The sequence below is a fragment of the Electrophorus electricus genome, chromosome 26 (assembly GCF_013358815.1).
Source record: "Electrophorus electricus isolate fEleEle1 chromosome 26, fEleEle1.pri, whole genome shotgun sequence".
Taxonomy (NCBI): Eukaryota; Metazoa; Chordata; class Actinopteri; order Gymnotiformes; family Gymnotidae; genus Electrophorus; species Electrophorus electricus.
In genome coordinates, this window is record NC_049560.1 from 10,816,994 (window position 1) to 10,840,866 (window position 23,873).

At 42.4% G+C, this 23,873-nt stretch overlaps 2 protein-coding genes across 5 annotated transcripts; one reads left to right on the forward strand and one right to left on the reverse strand.

Annotated features, from left to right (window-relative positions):
* Window positions 1-426: 426 nt before the first annotated feature.
* On the reverse strand, window positions 427-8,712 carry socs7 (suppressor of cytokine signaling 7). 4 transcript variants are annotated; one of them, XM_027018298.2, is made up of 10 exons: window positions 6,811-8,712; window positions 6,497-6,561; window positions 5,435-5,539; window positions 4,121-4,252; window positions 2,436-2,581; window positions 1,832-2,000; window positions 1,524-1,652; window positions 1,234-1,369; window positions 1,029-1,145; window positions 427-896 (listed from the first exon to the last, which is right to left on the reverse strand). In XM_027018298.2, exons 1-10 carry the CDS (start codon window positions 8,334-8,336, stop codon window positions 866-868), a joined length of 2,556 nt encoding a protein of 851 aa, XP_026874099.2. In that variant the 5' UTR covers window positions 8,337-8,712; the 3' UTR covers window positions 427-865. The 4 variants fall into 4 exon arrangements, with proteins under 4 accessions (XP_026874099.2, XP_026874100.2, XP_026874101.2 ...); XM_027018299.2 differs by having other exon boundaries at window positions 994-1,145; window positions 6,811-8,711; XM_027018300.2 differs by lacking the exon at window positions 4,121-4,252 and having other exon boundaries at window positions 6,811-8,710.
* Window positions 8,713-11,181: 2,469 nt separating this feature from the next.
* On the forward strand, window positions 11,182-23,152 carry si:ch211-156l18.8 (probable G-protein coupled receptor 158). The gene is made up of 11 exons (XM_035523180.1): window positions 11,182-12,074; window positions 12,375-12,483; window positions 15,285-15,381; window positions 15,639-15,841; window positions 16,591-16,659; window positions 17,174-17,283; window positions 17,763-18,001; window positions 18,314-18,452; window positions 18,548-18,650; window positions 18,773-18,907; window positions 19,723-23,152. Exons 1-11 carry the CDS (start codon window positions 11,182-11,184, stop codon window positions 22,768-22,770), a joined length of 5,145 nt encoding a protein of 1,714 aa, XP_035379073.1. The 3' UTR covers window positions 22,771-23,152.
* The last annotated feature ends 721 nt before the right edge of the window (window positions 23,153-23,873 follow it).

The window sequence follows — 23,873 nt, forward strand, 5'->3', positions numbered from 1 at the left end:
CTCAAGGGATTTAAGATGAGAATTGTAATTATCTTTAAATCAGTGTTTGTGGGGCCTTTAACAACCAGCTATTATAGCAGCCTACTGTAGTTTAGAAGTGCATTTCTTCAAATGACCATATTTGTCAAGAGTATAAAACATGGGTCCACACAAAAATGCTAAACATAGACCTTTACTGATATATAAAATTTGTATTTAATCCCAGTTTGTGCATTGTTTGAAGGATACAGATGCTTTTAAAACATGTGTCCAGTTCCAAACAGGAGTACCCAGTTGTTTGGAGTAGGCCAAGTTTGTGTATATCAACTGTGCATGACTAGTGTTAGGTGAACATCATGCATAACTCCCTATGATTACTCATTTAAAGGTAATGAGATGCCATTTTTGTTATAGCATGGTTCATGTATGAAATGCAAGTGAGAGATGTGGAATTCCAAACTGCTTTTAATTTTGACCCTTTTACTGAAAGGATGCTTCATATAGCCTGCTGTCAGACTGAGGAAGTACTGTTGAGGCAGTGGAAAATTAAGGGACAATGAACAAAGAAAAGTGATTCACAAATGTGTCCAGTTTAAAAACTCCAGTGTTTTTTTCTCCATGAGAAAGATACAGATGGAGGATCATGTCATAACTCCAGGTCACATTAAATGCTCTAGTTTTCAGTCCCGGGCCTGTCCAGTCCAGTGCCTAACAGGTCTGTGTCTGGCTTCTAGTGCCAGTTTCAGATGGACAGTACCGCAGCATTCTACTGTCCTCCTCTGTCTTCTTGGTTTAAAATTAGAAAGCGGCCATTTCCAATGATGTTCACTGTGGTCCACTGGAAGACTGATGAGGAGTAGGAGTTCTGTTCAACAGTGTCTATGCACTATGCCATCTGCTGTCCATACACAGAAATCCTGAAAAACATGGAGTTACAGTTACAATGGCGATTGCCAGTGAATAAACAGATTTTGCATTTGCATATCTGTTAAGAACATTTTCAGAAGTTTCAACCAGTTCTTATGGGGAAATATGGCTTTTCTGGCTACGTCTCGGGCTCTGGCTCCGGTTCCCCGCCTGCTGTCTGGCGCATGCCTTTAATCGACATGTACATCTCTTCCTCTGGGTCATAATAGTAGAACTTTCTCAGGTAGACAATTAGGGGTCTAGGGGGAGAAAACATTTCCAGTGACATTTAAGTACCACAAGTGAGACAGACCAGTGTGAAACCACAAGGGTGAGAGAGAGCAGTACTTTGGTAATGGAAGTTCCTGGATGTGATCTATGCGGACAAGCTGTCGGATACAGAAGCGGCAGAGGTGCTGCAGGGACTTGACGTTACAGAAGCGTGAGACTGGATACAGGAGCTGCACTGGGGTCGGTGGAAGCCCTGCGAGACAGAGGTCAGGAATTAGACGGGACTGATCTTTCACCTATGACCTCCCTTACAATCTCAATTGAAACAGTTCAATATACTATTTTATTCAAATTGTCTACACTGAAATCACCAAACTATAGTGAATAAGATACTTTAGAAGCATTACCAGGTACTCGTGACCGCAAGAAGTAAAGGAACTTTCCATTCTTAGAATGCATGATGGCACGTTCTATGAACTCCACCACAGAATGACAACGGTCCTCAAACTTCGGATGGCACCATAAGCTGAAGGTTCCTAAATATTGAATGGCAAATAAGTAAATGTATATGTGAATGTGTTTGCTTGTGTGTTGTAATCCAGCTATGGTTGTAAAAACTTGATTCTACCTCACGTGAGTTAGAGTCCATGCATGTATGTGTGTGTGTGTGTGTGTGTGTGTGTGTGTGTGTGTGTGTGTGTGTGTGTCTGTTTACCTCTGTAATGCTCCATGCGGGTGTGGTGTGTGACTCCCTGTGAGCGGAAGCTGAGGCTGAGTATGTATCGGGGGTCTGAACTGTCCCGAACCAGAAAAGAGCCGTCAGGTTTTCCTTTTAGTTTCAATTCTGCATCCTCCCAGTTCATTGGACCCCAGTACCATCCACACTATGGAAAAACAGAATGAAAGATGCACATGCGCACATACTAGAAGCTATTGCTACCAACTGCACACATATCAACCCACCATTGTTAAATTCACAGTAATGCTGTACATGGTGGAATTATTTTGTTGCTAAGTAGGAGATTATTTAACTTGACAGGATTTAGTTTAGCTGAGTAAGCACTCTTAACTGAGATTCTTGATGTGTGTATTAATATATTACAGTGCAGTTATACTTCCTTTTTTACATAGTTTCATTTACTCAGAAAATGTAAAGATACTTCTCCAAAACTCTTTTCTTTATAAGGTTAAATATACCTTTGTACAGCTTTGCAAACTTTGTAAATTTTGTGCAGTTTACTCCTGTTTCAAGTCTTGTGTCATGTTGTAATATGTTAGCATAGCTCTGGAACTGGTAACAAGACATGAAAATGTCTTACCCTTTGTAGTTCTCTCAGGCTAGCTGTGAAGCTGCTGGAATCAACTCCCCTCAGAGGACATAGATTTGAAGGTGGAGTCACTCGGGAAGGAGGTGGAATCTCCATTGGTGATGGGGAAGAATGAGGAAGTGCTCTGAAGAAAGCATCTGGAACACACACAGTTAATATTTACCAACATGCAAGAGTGTTTTGTATCTGAATTTCACTGATTGGTTGACTGTGGGGACTGTAACCTTGTAATCGGCATATAGAAGATCAGAGCATTTCCTGCCACATATTTTGCTGCAGAATTCATCAACCCAAGGTGAATGCATAGCTAGATTTCCTTTGATTTACTAGCATTTGATTTCTGGGTTTCCTCTGACGTCCCTGCCACACAACGCTAGCTACTGATCAGTTGCTAAAAGTCGACAGAAAGCAGGCCAGCCTCCCTGTATCAAGATTGCAGCTTGCAGCTCTCAGATGGCTTTTTTTTCTAGCCTGGGTTCACCTCTAGCCTTGCTTCCTCAAGGTTGTCTCCTTATTGCAAAATATTACACTGTAATTGAATACAATCATATCTGGTTGCAATGGCTCTGATTTCTATTCCATATATCTTTTATTATCTCCTATATTGTCTGTTGCTCAAATAAACCTTTGTAGCAAGCAGTCTTGCTATGCAGCTTTGCATTCTGCAGTCACAATTAAGCAAGACAATAATTCCAGTAAGTTTTCTCACAACATCTGATATTAAAGGATGACTTTGAATTTCATTCTGAAGGAATAAGAAAGAACTTAATCTTTGGTGGTGGGTGTTGTGTCTCCCAGAGCCCTCCACATAGTGCTGTTCACTGGCTAAGGAGCATATGCATCTTTCCTGGTTTCTTGTATGGTTTTGTCTGATTAAGGGACTCCTTATGCAACTTACTCTGAGATGTTGTGAAATCTGCACATTCATAGTTCTAGTTGCAGATGTCTGTCTGGTATTGATAGGCTATAGGCTTTCTCCTCACTACAGATGCACTCTTTTTGTCTTCTGAGTTAGTGGCTGGTTTAGCAGTTACCACTGTACATCAGCGTGTGGACTAAACAACAGATTAGGGTTTGATGCCAATTTTGTCAAGTGATTCACTATACATAGGTCTTAAAGGTCAACATTTCAAACATTACATGACCCAGTTGTAATAAAATCATTGGGATTCACATATGCAACCTGTTGTTTTGATATTATTGTATATATTAAATGAAAGCCTTTATAGTACTTTATTCAAAGATTCTACACAGATCTAATTTAAAATGAGCAACAAATAATCACCTACGTCAGTAGGACCATAATCACCTTTGCCTTACACTGCAAAAGTTTGAAAAATAAAACATAATCATGCAATCTTTCACATGAAGTCAATACAAGCAAAAAGGGAGGTTCCATGGCATTTGCCTACTTGTATTTCTATCATCTTCCACCATTTCACTGCGTGCCCACCATTTCACTGCGTGTTGTACAGTGTATGACTATGTATGTGACAAATAAACCAAACTTGAAATCATCTATTTGGTTTTTCAAGGGGTGAAAGTATCTCTGGGCATCCAAACGCAAGACATTCTGCCTGTGTGGGAGAGGCCAGAGGAGGCTGAAATCCACTCCCTGAACCAGAAACACCTTCAGGAACAGCAACAGACATGTCTCGCCACCGCCACGCCCTTACCATTGAGGCTGAGACTGTGCTGCATGGTGGCATGGAGGGGGGGAGGAGGAGGAAGAGGCAGGGGGAGAGACTGCAGGGATGCTCCCATGACACTCACTAGGAAAGGCCCAGGCTGCGGCCCACCTATGTCGTCTGGAACAGAGTGGCAGGATTCAGAGGAGAACTCAGTCAGGGTGCAGTCAGTGACATGCTTCAGATACCAGTGGAACCTTGTTCATGGCCCAGTAAATGATTCAGAGTTTGTTGTCATGGATTGCGATAGAGAACTAAAAATATCACTAAACAAATGCACCATCTTCAGGTGGCACTGAATGGTTTAGAGGAGACTATCAAAGTAAAATATTTTAGATTATACAGAATATGCAAAAATACTATAGAAAAGCCTGCATGAGTCTACATGAATGCAGTTCTCCACTGTATGTGCAAACCAAATCTTACGTATTTTTGTTCAAACTCTCTAAAACACAGAAACACGAACTGGGCAATTTGCTATCATTAGATGACACAACAAGCCATCCACAGTGTGTCATCTTATCCTCTTACAACATATATCTGAAGGTGACAAATCACAGACACCTGTAGGATGATGCAATCTGAGACTGATCTAAACATGAACATATTTGCTGCTGTGCATTTATTTAAACACGTGAATTGGAAAATGTGTATATGAAATGGTAAAAGAGGGTTCAGAACAGATTCTACTTGTACTATCTTTATATTAGAATAATATGACACATTAAGCATGTTCAAGACTGTGAATTTAAATATAATATAAAAAAATATTGTATTCATTTAGTTCAAATTAATACAAACAGAAAGTATGCAATCATTATACACAGCTAATCCTGTCCTCCTGCTGACCACAAATATCATCCCACATAGTAACAGCCTATTCAGCCACGAGCCTGGAATCCAAGATGACTATATGAGCCTCTTCAGAACAGGATGGCTTTAAAGAAATCAGTTTCTGAAAAGGGTTTTGAGACATTTACTGGGTCTCTCTGGATTTATATAGTTTATCAGATTATGTACCCTGCATGTATTTATTCTATCCATTCGTGAACAGACAGGGGAGATAGAGGCATGAAAATAAAGCGGCACAAATTGGTGAGCAAGAGAGACAGTGAAGAAAGGCTGCAGAGAGACTGGAGATGGAAATATACTTTGCCATGCAAGACACATTCTGAGAATGTCAACAAAGATGCAAAAGATAAAGGTGTAAGAGAAGCAGAGGCAATGTGAAAGCGAAAAACAGACTGAGAGAGACAGACGGAAACAAAGTGGAATCATGTGAACCGCTGTGTGACCGTCTACCTAAAAGGCTGAGACTCCTGCGTGGAGGGGGAGGGGGCGTGGGTGGGTGAGGAGACGTCCTTCCTCTCTGGGAGATGTCCACGTCCACCAGTGACACTGTCTCTCCTGAGACCGGGGGAAAAGGCAATCAAAAATAAGGTAAAGGTGGAAGAAAACAAACATTAAAGGCTCAAAAGACATGAACAAACATTTCCTAGAATTATCAGCTTGGCAGAATGTTTGTTTTGTTTCAAAAAATAATGAAAATCTGATTAAATAAGCATGAATCTACCATATGTCGAAAAAATGGTTTAATAGTTCTAGACTACTTGACGTACACAGAATTAAGGGGGCCCAACTTTGTTCGCCAGTTACAGCAGCAGTTACCGAAGACCTCCTCAGTTATTGCCCTTTCTCTTTTGAGTTTTACACTTTACACTCTCTCCCTCCCTCTCTCTCTCTCTCTCCCTCCCTCTCTCTCTCTCTCTCTCTCTCCCTCCCTCTCTCTCTCTCCCTCTCTGTCTCTCTCTCCCTCTCCCTCTCTCTCCCTCTCTCTCTCCCTCCCTCTCTCCCTCCCTCTCTCTCTCTCTCTCTCTCCCTCCCTCTTTCTCTCTCTCTCTCTCTCTCTCTATCTCTCTCTCTCTCTCTCTCTATCTATCTATCTATCTTATATGCGGTATATATATATATATATATATATATATATATATATATATATATATATATATATATATATATATATATATATATATGTATGTGTGTGTGTGTGTGTGTGTGTGTGTGTGTGTGTGTGTGTGTGTGTGTGTGTGTGTGTTTAAACATTTATATATGATATATATTTTTATATATGGTAACATATGCCTTATTATTTCATTGTCTTCCAATGATTGTAGTGGAGACACATAGACACATTTCAGTGGGGCACCCACCCCATCAGCTGGGTCTAGTGATGCCCCCTGGTGGAGAGTATGTTTCTCCATGTCACATTTTTGTTCTCTGTGCTCATTAAAAATCTGCCTTGGAGTCTCAGAAGTCTTTTAACCCCAAGCCTCCATCACCTGCTCCTCTCAGTGACTGCCTTACCTGTGAAGAGCGGAGCAAAAGAAGCAGCAGACAAGGCGCTTTGGGCCCTTGTTATTCCGGGTTGACTGGAGGAAGACAAACAGTGTGAAGAATTGCTGCATCCCAGAATGGCCATACTGGAAAATTCTTTAGCATTTTTTTAAACATTAAGTCAAAATCTCTAAATGCATAGCCACTGAAACAGATAGTGATTAGTTTTTTAAATTGAGAAATTTGAATGCATTTGAATGAATTATTACAAACAATACAACACGTGACACCTTTTTAGTGGTGAATTCCTTCACTAGCATTACAAGAAATAGACTGAGTTTTACCTGGCCGGGTCTTGTTCCCCACCGCTCGCTCCTGACATATCCACCAAACTGCCGTCTGAAGATATGGAAAACGTAACCGAAGGTCTCTTGTCCAGAAGAGTATTAGAGCCGCTGCAACTTTTAGTTCTGAAAAGTTTGCTCAGTCGAATTTTAAGAGAACCTTTTCTGGACTTTCCCGGCACTTTTACCTTCTCCGCCTCACCACAGGCTCCGCGGGATAAAGGCGCTCCAGACGCACTGGCGCATCTTTCCGATTGCGCCATAGGGATCGAAGCCTGGATTGAACACGGGGTGTTGCTGTGTAGCTCGACAGTGGATTCTACTGAGGATGTCTTTAATTCTGGGGAGAGTCTGGCAGTGTGGTTGGCTTGTGCCCTAGGCGTTAAAGAGTCTCGCAGCAAACAGCATAACTGTGAGTCGCTACATGCGGACGAACAGAATCCGCCGCTCATCCCAACTGACTGCCCGGACAAGACGGAAGGGAAACATTTGAGTGCAAACGCACCTGACATCTTATCCACTAGTTCTCTCTTTACCTGCCCACTGTCCGGTGACTCAAGATTGCTCTTTTGGCAACCATTAATCCCAAGACCATTCACCTCTTCTGAACCAAGTCCCTCCAGGACGAGGAGGGCATCGCTTGTTTCGGTCGGGTCTTCTCCCTGTCTGATTCCTGCGGTTGCCGAGCCGAGGATGCTTTGACACGAGCAGTGTGGCAGCTCCCCGTCTTTGAGCAAAAAGTCAGGAACCGTAGCGACACCTAGATTCCCAAATTTCCTAGCAAGTTCCAAAACGGGCCTGTCGGAGAGCTGAAGCTCTCCCTGCGCTGTTTTGCAGCTCCATTTGGGCTCTGCTATAGCCGTCGGGTTGGATTTCTCCACAGTCGGCGGCCACTCTGGTTTATCTGTGATCAAGCGATGTCGGTGACATAGTTCGGCACGCTCGCTATCCGCCATAGGCAGGTTCATCTGGCCACGCAGCGACCATGAAGGATGCGACTGAGCATCCACGGTGCTCGGCGTATTGTTATTTACGCCGGCGCTCGACTCAGAGCTACGCGTCGTCTGGTCCTCAAAAGCCCTCGATGCCTGCCGATCATCCGAATTATTTTCACACAATCCTTCAGAGTCTCTTGATATGTTTCTAAATACAAGTAGCTGAGGCGCCATTCCCCCTCTGCGGGCGAGATCATAACCATGGGCCTCGGTAGAATTAAGCGGAGGAGCGACAGACAGCGAGGGTCTAGTCGCCATAACTCTGGTGTCAGGTGCCTCAGTTCCGCCGTGCTGCGGAGCTTTGTTCACTGCTGTGAGGTGACTGTGTCGCGTAATACCGGGCACCTGATTTTGCGCGCATTCGAATTTACTTTTAATACTTCCATGAGCCAAGACTTCCTGCCTAAATCCAGCCACTACTCCACTACTCGATGTCAAATTCCCATTCTCCTCGTCCAAGCGGTCATCCTCGGCCGCAGAGACCAGGCGCATCAAGACAAAATCAGGAGACATATCTTGCGCGTTGTTCATTATTATTCCACAGTACGCAGAGGAGACGAGCGATATCGGCGTTTCACATTGCCCCAGTCTCAAGACATCAGATGTCTAATGATAATGGAATCCTAATCCGCTCAGTGTGGTTAACCTACTCACCCTCCGCAAGACAATTAGAAAATAAACTATTTAGCTGTTCGTTTAACATTTCCTTCAAACGACCATAAATACAGCCCAGATATTTCCAAAGAATAACGTCATTTATAGTTCAGTCTAAAAAATCTCAGTGGGTCCTTGCGAGGTCACATATAACGCTTCGTTTAACGGGATCTGTGAGCGTCTATGGTCACATTACCGTCTACGGCACACGCAGAGGCCCCACCCGCGCGCACACTTCCGCAAATTCGATGCGTTTCGCGTTTGGTCCATCAACGCCTATGATGTCCACCATAATGTCCACTATGTTGTCCGCTATGATGTCCACTATGTTGTCCGCTGTGTTGTCCGCTATGATGTCCACTATGATGTCCACTATGTTGTCCGCTGTGATGTCCGCTTTGTTGTGCTGCCCCGTTTACTGAAGCGTGCCATGGTAAAACTGTTTCCACTGTTTAGTCTATTATTAACTATGTGTGCTGATTTATAAAACATAAAAAAAAAATAAAATAAAAATAAATTTTGTGATCGAGAAGAAGCTACTCCAGTTTATTTATTTTTGAATCGCGGAGCCTATACGTGTTGATGAACCCAGACTATATTTGTTTAATTACTTTTTAAATCATATCACTTGTTTTGTTATCTGTTCCATACCTTCAGATTAACTGGCTGTAACACTGGGGAAATTATAAAATCTTATATAATATTGTAGGCTTCCACACATCTCTACTACACAGTTATGAATTAAAAATAGTTTTAGAAAAGATAGAGAGAAGGTTATTCTGAAATTTCTTTCCACTTTGTATCCATCACACACAAAAAACACTGAAAATTTAAAACAATTTCTAATACTGAATTTTTATTAGGCCGGCCTTGATAAATGTAGGATAGCCATATGTGGCGTTAATGTCTAATGGCGTTAAAATCTAAGAAGTTACTCGCATCTTGCATTCTCCTTGTGGGCCTAATGATGGCGCTGTACACAAATAATTGTCTCTAGAGCAGAAGGACATAGCACTGTAGTCCGCCTTTCCTTTAACCCCATTCTAACCATCTACCCCAGAATCTAACCTGCTAACAATGGAACTACATAGTATGTGCAGCCAGTTTTTATTTACAATAAATTAGAGGCCTTTGTTTTACTCAAGATGCTAATATTTAATATGTCTTAGTATTTTTCAATTTGTTTGCATGAAATACAATACAAGCATTCAGGCTTCGTATACTTTTTTTTTTTGCCTGAAGCGCACACACACACACACACACACACACACACACACACACACACACACACACACACACACACACACACCTCTCTGTCTCTCTCTCTCTCTCTCTCTCTCTCTCTCTCTCTCTCTCTCTCTCTCTCTATATATATATATATATATATATATATATATATATATATATATATATATAAAATATATACCCACATGTCACTGGTACATCCTCTGCAGTCTTGGGTGGGAGTGGGAGCTCACAGGAATTATTTTGAATTTTCAGAACCCTGTTGCCATGGCACCAAAACAAGAATTTGCCTGCATCACCCAATATGACTGCTGGACTTGCTGGCTGTTCTGCAGGGAGAAGAAGATATACTTTCTTTCTTTCTTTCTTTCTTTCTTTCTTTCTTTCTTTCTTTCTTTCTATCTTTCTTTCTTTCTCTCTCTCCCTCTCTCTCTCTCTCTCTCTCTCTCTCTCTCTCTCTCTCACACACACACACACACACACACACACACACACACACACACACACACACAAACACACACACACACACACACAATGACAAAGACCATAAGAGACCGCTCATTCTCTGAATGCCGGGTTAATCCATAGAGTGCTGAGATTTTGGTGCATGCCCAAATAGAGAGGATTACCTTCCTATCCACTCATCCACCATGCTCTACCCTATCTCTGTCTCTGTCACACATGCATACACACAAATACACAAACAAACAAACACACAACAACAACTCACAACAACAGATGTGTCATTCTCATCACCCCCATAAGTTTGAGTGTCTTTCACAGAGGTGGTCATATCTGAGAGAGGGAAAGAAAATGATTGAGGGTGAGTGAGGGAGGGGTGCTCATGAGAGAGACAGAGCTTGAGCGAGGGAGAGAGAGCGGTGGAGCTGCAGACCAAACACAGCACGGTGCACGGAACAGCCGTGGGAGTGAGAGAGGGGAAGACTCCACACTTCTCTGTGCTCCACCTCCCCAGTCTCCGCCACTGGGCTGCTCTCCGGCTGCCCCCTACACCCGCTCTTGGCTCACACCTCATCCTCAGCACCCCTGTTGTCATGGCAGTACCAGAGTATTGGGAGCCACCTCTGCGTAATCTTCTGCTGGCTTGAAGTAGCAGTCTCTGAGAGTCACGCTGAGCTTGTCGTCCTGGGAAACCAACTGATTGTCACGGCAGCGCACAGGGACAGTTGCTTATCAGCAGTGCCTCTCATCCTGATTTACATAGTTGACTGCGAGGCAGAGTGTGCAAGTGTGTAAGAGTTAAAGGGTGTGCTTCCACCCTCCCCACCATACCACCCATCACCTTGGACACCTGCTGCATCCTTTGCAATTGTATATCTGGGGAAAGGCAGTAGAGGACAGTAATCCCAGGAAAAAAGAGACCAGAGAAAGGCAAGCAATTACAGCTCCCTCAGCACCCATCTGGATGGTGTTCTTCCAGGAGCTTTAGAGGAAGCTCTGGGATAGGAGCGGTGCGATGTGGAACTTTATGAAGATGGCTTCTCCTTTCACATTGCTGCCACTGCTCCTCCTGCCCTCGTTGCTTTTGGCTCTGCTCAGCGCCACCTCCTACCCCGGGGACTTCTCCACCCAGGAGCCAACTCCCACACCCTCCAGCTTGAGTTCTGTCGGAGTGGGGGAGCTCTCCCGCAGCGTGCCGCCCCCCACGGCAGGCCTCAGTTCTCGGGTAGTTGTAGAGGCAGAGGATAACATGTCCGTGGTCGAGCTTTACCTCTACAGTGGTGACGCCTCCGTCCTGTCTTCCTCTACCTGTGGCCAGCCTTTCTGGTTGACCGGCCAGCGTGGTGCCCTCCCACCAGACCTGCAGCCTTTCCTGCATCAGGCTGTTGTGTCCCTGACCAGCACAGCTAATTTCCTCAATCTCATCTTCCAGGCCAGCGAGCTGCGCGAGACCAGTGTGGAGGAGGACATCGAGTGGTACCATGCCTTGGTCCGGGCCATGTTGGAGGGCGACGAGCCCGGCCTGGTTCAGCATGCTCTACTGACCTTTGATGCTGACCCCACAGCCACTCAGCCTCACCTGGTGCTCCGCGCATCCAGAGGTCTCTCACAGGACACCTACCTGCAGGACCTCACACTCCATCCCCCTGAGAGCAGCTGGTTCACCTCGCTCAAGTCCAGGAACCCACCCTTCCCTGGCCTGTCTAAACGGGTCCTGCTCAATGACCTCAGCACCCTGGACACACCAAAATGGGCCTATGGAGATAGTTATGTGATCAATAGTAGTGGAGTGCAGTGGGGTGAGGCCCCTTTCTTGGAGTGTGAGGATGGTCATTTCTTGCCTGGGTGGCTTCTGACTCTTTCTGTACCCTTTTATGGGCTAAAGCCAGACCTCAGCCCAGAGTTCAGGTTAGTCACCGTCTCTCTCAGTCTTATTATACTTCATTATTTTGATTTCAGTATTGTTTTCCAATGAATGCTAGCTTTCAGGTGCTAAAGACTACTTGCCCTAGCTATGCTTTGGAACAGTATGTTGTGTAGTTATCTATCTTAAAATTTTATCATATTGCTTATATATCTTAAAAATAAAAACCAAGCAATAGAGTCTGTATTTATGGGGTGTCACATAGTCAGCACTGGGTCTCTTGAGCGTTTTGTTGTGGCTTCTCTCTCTGACATGTGGGGGTCTGTTTTTCGTTCTGTTGGCAGGGGTGTGATCCGTATGGATGTGAACATCCAGGGCTTTAATGTGGACCAGTGTACCAGTGGAAATGTCTGGTTTGCTGACACACATCAGTGCAACCGCACCAGCATGGAGGTGAATACAAAATCTTATGAAAGTGAGCCTATAGCAAAATGGGGGAAAATATATATTTTTTAAATATATATACATATATATATATATAAAACTCTGATTTACCTTTTTGTGTTTTAGTTTAAATTTTAGATTTTGTTTTTAAAACCTTATAACACCTTAAGGCATTATGTGAATATTGTCATTCAAATATGCAGTCATTGTGTAGCATGAATATCTAAGAAATGATTAAAAAAAAAACATTATTAATATACAACATTACAAACACATACAAACATTACAGTTATCACTGTGTTGTTCAGAAATCCCTGAGTGAACCCATACAATTCTGTCTAAATTGGCAACTAATACAGTACACAGTGTTTTTGTTGCAAAACAAGACCTCAAAGACTGTTGTAGAATATAATGACAACACTTCTAAGATTTCACACCATTAACATTGTGTGCTCATGAGGAAAAGACTCATTTCAGTTTGATTTGTGAAGTCCTTTGTAAAGGTTTTCTAACCAGAAAGTACCTTCTCACCTGCCATTTTACCTTGTGCATGACACTCTCTTGCTTCGTGTTTTTGACTCTATCTCTCTGTCTCCCACTCTTTATAACACATTTCTCCCTGTGACACCTCTTTCTGTCTCTTTCATCATGTGCTCTTTTACTCTCTTAATCTAGTTTTCTTCCACTCCTCTGCTGTCTGCTGTCATTCTCTCTCATTTTTCCAGACCTCCTATTTAAAGATTCTTGTGCTGGATGGTGCAGGGATGATCTGGGAGATTAGAGTGCTAATCCAGTGATGCTTACATTCTTTTGTCCCACACACTGCTCATCCATCAGAAAAAAAAAACAAGCAAACAAACGAAAAGCAAATTCTTTCTGGTCCTTCCTAGCAGGGTGTAGTTATATAAGTCTCAGACAGGCATAGCCTAGAACAACACAATGAGATATCAGGAAAAGCTCTTCAAGAAAGAGCTCCTGGATTCAATTAAAAAACATTGCACCATTAGATGATGTGTTATTATTGTATTTGTTCCATATAAACACGGATCTGGACGCGTTCCTATGCCAGTGATAGCTCGCGTTCTGTTGCTCTTATTACAGTCTTTGTACATCTGACCCAGTCCCTTTTGTCAATGCCATCTTATCGTGTCCTGCTTGTGAACTAGCCTTGTTTCCTTGTTTCCTGGGACCTAGTTCAGGCCATGCCATGGTCCCAGAGAGCCAGCATCCAGCAGAGCTTCCCCTGCTCAAACACACATGATTCAAGTTATATCTCAAGTTTAGTAGTTCTGTTACAGCAGCAAAATCACCAATCTGTGCTGGACTCTAGCACTTCAGTGGAGGAATTGATTTATTTTTTTCTAGTGTTTTCAAATCGTTCTGTTTCTGACACAATTTTTTAAAGAGCCCATTTGTTTATTGTTTTACAGTTATGGGTTCTTTGTGTATTATTCTGGCCATTTTTCAAAACACAGGCTGGATTTCTAAAAATGCATGCATGTATAACACATGCATGCATTAACAAGAACACGTACTTGCGTTTACTCAAGAACCCCTGTATAAAAATACCATCAGGTATGCAATACATGAGATTTGTAATAACACTTGACATGGCAACTATAGCAACACAAAGACCAAGGAATGTCAATGCAAGCAAAGCTTAATGGGGATGAAATATCACAATAAATCAATTAGAGCAAGGTGATGTGTTGCAAATGTGTTCTCACAGAAAACAAGGAAGAATTATAAAAAGCAGGAAACAGCAAAATTATCTAGAAAGCTGGCTGGGACTGGCTGGTCCACACTCACCTGAGCATGGTCCACACTCACCTGAGCATGGTCCACACTCACCTGAGCATGGTCCATACTCACCTGAGCATGGTCCACACTCACCTTAGCATGGTCCACACTCACCTGAGCATGGTCCACACTCACCTTAGCATGGTCCACACTCACCTGAGCATGCACAACACTCACTGAAGACAAGACTGGAGCAAAAAAGGTCCCTGCATAATTGTTTCACTACAGCCCTGCTCACAGGGAGAACATGTATTCAGCTATCCTGGCTGGCAATGAAATGTTATTGAAGATAAGATAATGGTAGTTTCTATTAGAGAATAGTAGTTAAGCCCAAATTGTATTATTAATGGGCCATGACTGTTGGGAGGTTGATGTGTTCGGAAAATGAGAGAGAAAGAGAGAGAGAGAGAGAGAGAGAGAGAGAGAGAGAGAGAGAGAGAGAGAGAGAGAGAGAGAGAGAGTGAAAAAACTCTTTCAGCAGGCATTACCCATCCATTTACATTTTAAGTTAGATTAATTTACAGCTTTTCTGATAAGTGGGCCAGCCGACTAGCCAACAAGAGTGTCATGTAATTGATGAAAGAGTTCACATTCATACACACACAGAGACAGAAACACACACATTCACATAGACACACTCACTCATTTGTGCATGCACATGCGCACACACACACACACACACACACACACACACACGCACAGACACACACACACACAAAGGGCTCCATGTGCAAAACTAGTATACTGGCTTTGAGCACTACTTTCCAGGATTACACTTTCAATCATGAATTCTCAAACTGCTCAACATACACTGAGGCTATGGAGACAGTCAGCCATTGATCTGAAAGCCGTTAATACATTCATTTTCTCCTGTTCAAAGATATCATCAATAATTAATTATTGGAGTCAAACAAATTCATCTGACAAAAGTCTTAAATTGCATTTAACACTTGATTATCCTCGACCTGCCTGCTAACCCCCTCCTCACTCCCCAAACCCTAACTCCCCAGTGTGAGGTAGTTCCCAGGCAGGGCTTTCGACTGGGCCAGTACTGCTGCAGATGTAAAGAGGGATACTACAGTCCACCATCAGACTCCCAGGACCAGGGTAAGGCCATCTGTATAATATGCAGGATCACATCTAACATCCTTGTTAGACAGCAGTTAAAATATACAGTGAACTTACTGAAATGTTTCTTTCTGATTATATGAAATGGATTTATATAGGTCCTTTATGTGTATTATTTGTGCTTCAACCCAAGCCTTAATACACTTGACACATAACTAATAGTGCCACTGTTATCACTGCCATTCTCAGTCTGGCCTTAACCTCTGTTAAACTGTATGGTGAAACAACGTTGGCAGGTGTGAACAGAAGCCAAGTTTGCTACCCTAAGATGCCTGTGTGCCTGCCCTGCTGGCCGGGCTGTCAGAAGTGCAAGGATGGCTCCCCCTGCTGGGTGCAGGAGGACTGGCTGTTGAGGGCAGGGCTCCTCTCCATGCAGGGGTTCTTCATGGTCCTAGCGCTAGTGCTCATGCTGAAGGCATACCAGTGTCGCAGGAGCAGGGTGAGGACTCTTGGGAAGAGCTTAGTACAACAGGATAAGTTTTTGCTTTCAACTGAGGAGAAGGCTTGTAACATGGACTGTAATAAAACCTACTGTATCCAGCACATTGTTGTATTTGGAAATTCATGAGATGAACACTATGATATGAAGCCAGAGTTTCTTCTTCATTGCTTCATTGTTTAGTCTTGATCATAAAAAGCTCAGCATTACACAAATGTTGTGGCTATAGATCTTCAGCACTACCAGAGTAATGTTTGCCTTTTTCCTAATCTACCTACAGAAAGCAATACATGGCATTTCATAACCTTGGGAAAAATGCCTTCATTACTTCTACATTCCAGTGTATATATCAGAGAGCTTGTGTAATATAATCTTAGCCAGGCAAAGCTCACTGCCATTACACTGTTTTCATATCTACATCTACAACATTCTTTTATCTACATCACACAGCCCCATATACTCCAAGCAGCTAAGATGTTTTAATGCATTCATGCGACCATTAACAGATAAAGACATTTTTGCAGAGAGAGAGCAATGTATTTTAGAAGTGCTGAAATGTATCACCATATTAGTTTGTGAATCCCAAATAAAATAGCAATGTTATAAAATACAGTAATAAGCAATTCCTCTTCAATTATGTGTTTTTAATTACATATAAACATGTCCTTGTCATTTAGTGCATTAATTCGTGTGTCCTTCCCCTTATTTCTTCTCTCCTTACCACTGATTGGTCCACCTCTGTGTGGCAGCGAATCCGAGCATCAGGTCTCTTGCTGTTGGAGATGATTCTGTTTGGGTCTCTCCTCCTTTACTTCCCTGTGAGTATGAGATTAAAACCTTAATTCTAGGTTATATCACTGGTTTTGTAATTATATTATAATGGATTTTTCAAGCAGGTTTGGGGCAAGGATGGATTTAACATTGTATAAGATTATTGTATAAGGTCATTGGAGACAGCCCACCTCCTCAATCACCTGTAATATACATTGAGAATTTTGACATCAGGCACCAAATTCTGAAACATTTTTAATGATCCAAAATGCTTTTAAATTATGTACATAAACCATATTGACCACTGTCACTTAATTAAATTATGTTTAAAATGTTCCCCTGCAGCTGTTTATGGATTCAATTACTTTTAAAAAATGGTTTTTTTTTTCCATGTAAGGGACAGTATTACTAGTAGGGCAAGGTATGGAACTTTGCTAATCCAGTGACACATTGGTCTTATCCTAGTCCTAGGTTTATTCTGTGACTGGAAAGCTAGTCATTTAAATTAAATAATCAAATCATTATTTGGTTAAAATGTAAATTTACATTTTGTCTCTGTAGGTCTTCATCTTGTATTTCAAACCCAACACGTTTCGCTGCATCCTACTGCGCTGGGTCCGTTTACTTGGCTTTGCCATCGTTTATGGCACTGTGATACTGAAAATGTACCGGTGTGTACAAATCCTGCTGCCTTTAATCTTTACTAATCTGATAATCACCAACCACTCCAACCATCTCACTAACAGTCCTCAGACAGTGTCCACCCACCACCAGATTTTGCTCATGAAAATGGCAGCAGAACATCCTGGAGTTTTTCATTGGCAGACTTAACAAGAGCTTTACTACAATTTCAGTAGCTTTAACCATTAATATATCAAAACATCCCAAACAGACATCACATTTCTTAACATTTTTGCTATTGCTTTTTTTGTTGTTGTTGTTGGTTTTGTTGTAAAAAATTAGTTTCTTGTTATTTTGTTAGATTTTAAGTTAGAATCTTACTTTTCTTAGGTGTAGACAGGAAGCAGCTGAGTGTGGCAAAATGTGTCTTGTAAAATTAAAAAAACTCAACTTTTATAATATCTTCTCAGTCTGCAGTATGCCGATGTTTAACAAGCATGTTTCTGACTGCCATCATCAATGTTGTCAGAGTGCTGAAGGTGTTCCTCTCACGCACTGCTCAGAGAGTGCCCTACATGTCCAACACCTGTGTTCTGAAGCTTCTGGGGGTGATGGTTCTCACCGTGAGCTGGTTCTTGTGCGCTTGGACTGCGGGGGTCCTACAGAACCAGGACCGCAACATCTCTCTGCTGATTACAGCCACCACCTCCGATGGCCAGGGCTTCACAGTGTGTTACTTGGACCGGTGGGATTATATGATGACTGTGGGTGTGTGAGATCTACTTATAAATAACATTGATACATTTATTGATAAATAACAGTGAGCATATAACAGGTCAGCCAGAGTATCTTTTTTTTTTCCCTGAGAGAATTTATGACCCATCAAGGGATTGAATAGATAAGCAATAAATTGTTCTAGTAATCCAGTGGATTGTCAGTGGTATTTAAAAATATTTTTTATCATTAGATAAATGAGCAGCAAAACAACAGTTCAAGGCCTGAAGTAGCCCACTAGCAAAATAGCACATCAAATCATTGCTGCATGTCAAATTGACTACTATGCATTTCTGCGACTTTTAGCAGAGTTGCTGTTCTTGTGCTGGGGGAGCTCCCTCTACAAGGCAGTGAAGACTGTGCCATCTGCCTACCATGAGCCTCGATACATGGGCATGGCCGTTCAGAACGAGCTGCTCCTCTCTGCCATGTTTCACATTCTCAGGTAGGGGCTTAGGGTCATGCACATTTGCTTGCTCCAAACAACGAGCAAATATGGCACCCCGATTTCAATATGTCACTCATTATTCCCGCTCTCAGGTTCATGCGGCCATTTCTGCATCCTGATTGGACACTCTTGCTCTTCTTCACACATACACACGTCACAATCACTGTAACACTCAGCCTGCTGTTCATTCCTAAGGTACATCACCATTGCCTAAGGGACATTTTACTTATATGTTTGTGCCAGACACCAAAAGACCAGTTTGTATGATGGATTAGGATACTTGGTTTAAAATAAAGATCCACTAATATCTATTACAGTTCCTCTACATGTCTCGACCTCGGAAAGAGGAGATCGCCGAGGTGTATGAGGATGAAGTGGACCTGCGGCGTTCAAGCTCATTCCTCAACAACAGCTTTATGTCTGCCTGCAGCCTGGACCCTGACGACATCCGGGTAAACTCGTCTGTGTACTTATCATCATACTACCACCTCCCATGTACCCTCTGAAGGGTTAGTGCAGTCACTGTATGATATCTGCATTACACTGCAGGCCAAGAGGAAGTGCACCAAATTATAATTATTACTAATAATAGATAACAAGACTACTAGGCAAGCCTAATTTTGCAGGAATGCCATCAGGCGCACAGCATTTTTATGCATATGCCAGACATCTTGTATATCTTACAGATATAAAAATGCCTGTTAGTTTGTGACTCATGTTTGCATGTCTTGCACAGCAAAAATCCTTGCTTTCATATGGGGCAAAGCAGAATGTGTCATTATCTAGATTAGTAATAATAATAAACCAAGATACCAAGGCAACAAGATATCTATCTTCTAAACGTATCTTACATACTGCTGAGATACCCAGCTAGCTTCTGCATGGATGACAACAAACACGGATGATAACAATTTGATCCAACAAATGGCTTCAGTCACTCAGTGAGCAAAATGCCACTCAGCAGTCCAGTAAAAAGTACAGATCCAGACAAAAAACGTAGTGTTTCTCCCCATTAACATTAAGCTAACCATTAATAAAGGCTATACCTAAACATTTCCTAATAAATCAATGTCAACTAATCTTATTAAAATATGGAAGGACATTGGATCAGAAATGTAAGTACTTTAATTCAATTGTACCATAACTATTATACAACTTCCTCTCTCTCCTTGCACTTAAATTCTGTTGTGCATAATGTTCTGATTAATAACACCATTCCTATTCTCCCACGAAATGTAACTGAATCCCCCCTCTCTCTCCGCACCAGGATGAGCTGAAAAAACTTTATGCTCAGCTGGAAGTTCAAAAGAACAAGGCACTGACAAACAACAATCCGCACCTGCAAAAGAAGCGCAGCTCCCGCCTCACACTGGGACGATCCATCATCAGGCGCATAGCTGAGATTCCAGAGAGCTTGAGCAGACAGTGCAGTCATGAAGACAAGGACACTTCAGGGAGTGGAGGAATGAGAAAGTGGTCTGGATCGTTCATAGCAACACCTGAAAGCAACAGAGTCAGTATGAGGAACGAGGCCACACCAAAGAGGCGGAAGTCCCACTGTGCTTTTGAGCGTGGTTCAGAAAGGGATGCATCATTGATGAACTCCTCACTGAGAAGCAACATAGACAAGAGGTCACATGTCTCTGAGGCTGAATCCATGGACACAACGCCTCTGGTTTGCAAGTCAGCCAGTGCTCACAACCTAGCAGTGGACAATAACTTTCTACAACCTGGGTCTCTTCGGATCCAGAAGTCACGTAGTTTCATAGAAAAGCACAGAGATCATTATGTTTTTTCTCCTCCTAGAACCATGGAGATCCCATCTCTTGCTGGCCCAACAAGCCCAGAAAAGCCCAAGGTTCAGCGACCACAGGGCTCGATAAAGGAGCAGACCTCAAATGCTTTGCTCTGTCTGTCATTTGACAAGTCTGAGGTCTGCCCTTGGGAAGTTGAAGAGGAGCAGTCAGTTGGCAAAAACCTCTCAAACCAAAAACATGTCACTTATTCCCTCTCTAAGCATGAGCACCCAGCTTCTGAACCTACACCATCTCCCACACAACTCTATGTCTGCCCCTGGGAACATCTGCCTCCCCCTTCCCCTCCTTCTGTGGGAGAGGGAGGACATGGGATAGATTCAGATGTTGAATCTTCAAAACGACAACTTCCAGTCTCCTCTAGTGCTCCAGGATCACCACGTGGCTTTGCCAAGCCTAAGGACTTCAGTGGTTTTTCTTTTCGTTCAGCTACCCAAGGTCTCCTTGTAGCAAAGGGCTTAGTAGTTGGAAAAGGATCCCAAGCCCGAACGACATCCATGAAACTTTCTCCAGGCAGTGCTGTAGGTTTAGGAAGGAAGACACCACAAACACCAAGACGAGCCATGACCACTGTTGACATGAAACCTTGCCTTGTGAAACAAACTGCAGTGAGCCATGCATCATCAGAATCCCCAGTCAAGAGCCCTAAAAGCACTGCTCCACCATATGTCTGCCCATGGGAATCAGAGGAGATAGTAATGGAAGTCAAAAAACAAAATGCCAGTGAAAATATAATACAGTGGCAGAGCAGTGGTGTGCAAAGGCTGTCTGTAAGTACCAATAGTGACAGCTACAATACTGTACACCAAATTAAAGCTTCACTGGCTGTTCCAACAGCAGAAATATGTCCATGGGATGTTCCCAAGCAGGCTCCAGTACATCAGCAAAGCATTGCTGATATTTGCCCCTGGGAAGTGGAGGAACCAGGTCAGTTACCAGTCAAGAGTACACGAGCTTCTGTTTGTCCTTGGGAAGCAGAGAGAACACAAGCACAAATGTCAACAGAGAAGAGGGACCTATTACAGATTGGTCAAGCACCTGAACTTCAGAGCAGTGGAAGTGCTGAAGTTTGTCCTTGGGATGCACCAGGTACCATCACCTCTCAGTTTAAACAAGATTCTGCCAAGTCATGTGAGAGAATTATATATGCTAATGCTCAACCAAGGAACCAAGACACAAAAGGACATGGTGCTCCACTAGAGACTCCATGGGAACCATGTCAACCACAGAAACATCAAGTGATCATTCGTGTTGACTTGTGTCCATGCGAATCAGAGGACACAATAGAAAAAGACCAAGAAACAACTCAGAGCACTGATTTATCAAGCACAACTATTGCAAAACAGCGATCATCTCAGCAACTCACCAGAACCACAGAAGCATATTCATGGGAATCAAAAGATACCCAATCCAATATGAGAACTATTCAAGATCAGGAAAGCATTCGTTCTGCTGTATGCCCATGGGAATCAGAAGAAACAACACAATCTGATGTTAAAGAACAACCAAGAGGAGCTGTTGAGAAAACTAAAGCAAAAACTCATCCACTGACAAAACAGCTGACAGAAGCTTGTCCATGGGATTTCCCTGAATTATCATCCACTGTCATGGAGGTCTGTTGTTTGGAGTCAAAAGCAGCAGCCCCCAACCTAAAGCAACTAACTGTGGGTTTAACTTCACAGGGGTCCACATCTAAGAAAGCACATGTGTGTCAGTGGGAAGCAATAGATTCTGAGAGTTCCAAAGAAGGGGGTGCTGCCAAAACTAAGGAAGGGGAGAAGTCAATCCCAAAGGAAGAAAGTGTACATGCAAATGTTTGTCCTAGCGAAACTAATGAGACAGTCAACGTACAAGTGGCTATTTGTGCAGAAGCATGCTCTTGGGAAACTAGCTATCCAGTCAAAAAACAAGAGACTGTTGATACCGAAGTCTGTCCTTGGGAAGTTAGTGAGCTGGAAACAGAAAAACCAGCAAAATCATTCCAAAAACAAGGAATTCATCGTGATAATGTATGTCCATGGGAGACAAGTGAGCTAGAAAAGCAAATGATGAAACAAGAGAGTGTTTTCACTGATATTTGTCCCTGGGAAACTGAAGAGTCACCAAATCCAGCTCAAAGTGAAAACAGCCCTCAAGCAGACATTTGTCCTTTAGAACCAAAGGACTCAGGAAAGTCCCAACTACATCAAACAATTTGTCCTCAGGAAACTAAATCCGAAACACCAGTAAAATCAGAGGACAGTACTGTTAAACCAGACACTGAGATGAAGGAAAGAGACGTGACACTGTCTGCAGGCGTCAGAGCACAGGGGTCAAGGATTAACCGACCTCTTACTCGATGTGATGCACTGTGTCCATGGGAAATGGAAGGGGAGTCACAGGTAACCATGACAATGCATGATAACGCTGATATTTTCACCTGGGAGGAAACAATACCAGAGGAGGAAGAAGGTGATGCAGAAACAGCTGCAGAGGCCTTTGTCTTCCCACCTGATTTATAAGCGCTGAGCTACTTAACTTAGCACTGTGCTCTTGTTTCCGAGACTGAGTTCTAACAAATCTGGCCATGAGTTATATTACTGATGTAATTGAGACAATTTAAAAGTGGTGACTAAGGAAATGACAACTATAGGAGACTACTATAATAAATGTCCTCCATTTTCTGCTCATCATGCAGTATGTGTTGTATGGCAATAAAGTGTTCAGTCTTGCCAGGACTGACACGTCGTTGTGATAGACTGATCTCCCCAGCTAGGTGTATATCTCACAAGACTACTCTCAATCCCTCTTTGAACTTGATATTGTTTTGTGCATCTTTGTGTTTGTATGAGAGTGCAGTCTACTTACTTGCCAGTCACACATTTCTATAACCTTGAAATCAGAGAGTGCTGTAAAGAAGGAGATACCAATTAAAAGATAAAAAAATGTAAGAGAACCATTTGCAGAGTATCTTTTAATAAGAATACATTTTATCTTGCTGGTATAAGAGGGAGGGGAAAGTCACTGGAGGAGAATCTTTATTCTTCATGTTTTCATGCTGAGCATATTTAGGTCATTGTTGTGACATATCCTGAAATTTCTTCTGAAATAGTTTTAATAACCATACTTGCATCATTTGATGTGGCAGTACTGTATATGTGGGGAACATTGCATTGCAATGTTAGCTAGAAACTACTGAATTTGTAAAGTATCTTTACATTACATTTGATATGTAATATATTAATGAACAGCAATGTATTTTATACAAAGAAGTAAAATATAAACAATGTTATATAAAACAATATAAACAATTTTCAAGTAGACTTCATATCATTAACTCATTTAAAACTGTCAGTTTTCTCATTCATTGGTTCACTATTTATTGAGAATGTCTGAACTCCTGTCATCAATGTTTCAAAAAATAGTGTTTGCTTTGAGAAGTCACATGTTCATATTACTAGGGGGTTGCTGAGTTAGTTTTTTTCTGTATCATCAGTTTAATCGTATGATCCTTTGTGCTCTTACTTTGCAATGTTCAAGTGTTTGGATTGGCCAATTTCAGAAAATGGTTTTAGGTCAAGTGTGCATGCACATTTAAATTCAAGGCTTAGCAAAAAAGGAAGAA

Excerpts from the sequence above, each read along its gene's own strand:
- socs7 (XM_027018298.2), bottom strand. The coding sequence starts at position 8,336 with ATGAACAACGCGCAAGATATGTCTCCTGATTTTGTCTTGATGCGCCTG. Across the intron at positions 2,001-2,435 it reads GCCTGAGAGAACTACAAAGG|TGTGGATGGTACTGGGGTCC; the intron begins GTAAGACATTTT and ends GTTTTTCCATAG. Across the intron at positions 1,653-1,831 it reads CCGCATGGAGCATTACAGAG|GAACCTTCAGCTTATGGTGC; the intron begins GTAAACAGACAC and ends TTCAATATTTAG.
- si:ch211-156l18.8 (XM_035523180.1), top strand. The coding sequence starts at position 11,182 with ATGTGGAACTTTATGAAGATGGCTTCTCCTTTCACATTGCTGCCACTG. Across the intron at positions 18,002-18,313 it reads GGATTATATGATGACTGTGG|CAGAGTTGCTGTTCTTGTGC; the intron begins GTGTGTGAGATC and ends TGCGACTTTTAG. Across the intron at positions 18,651-18,772 it reads GCCTGCTGTTCATTCCTAAG|TTCCTCTACATGTCTCGACC; the intron begins GTACATCACCAT and ends TATCTATTACAG.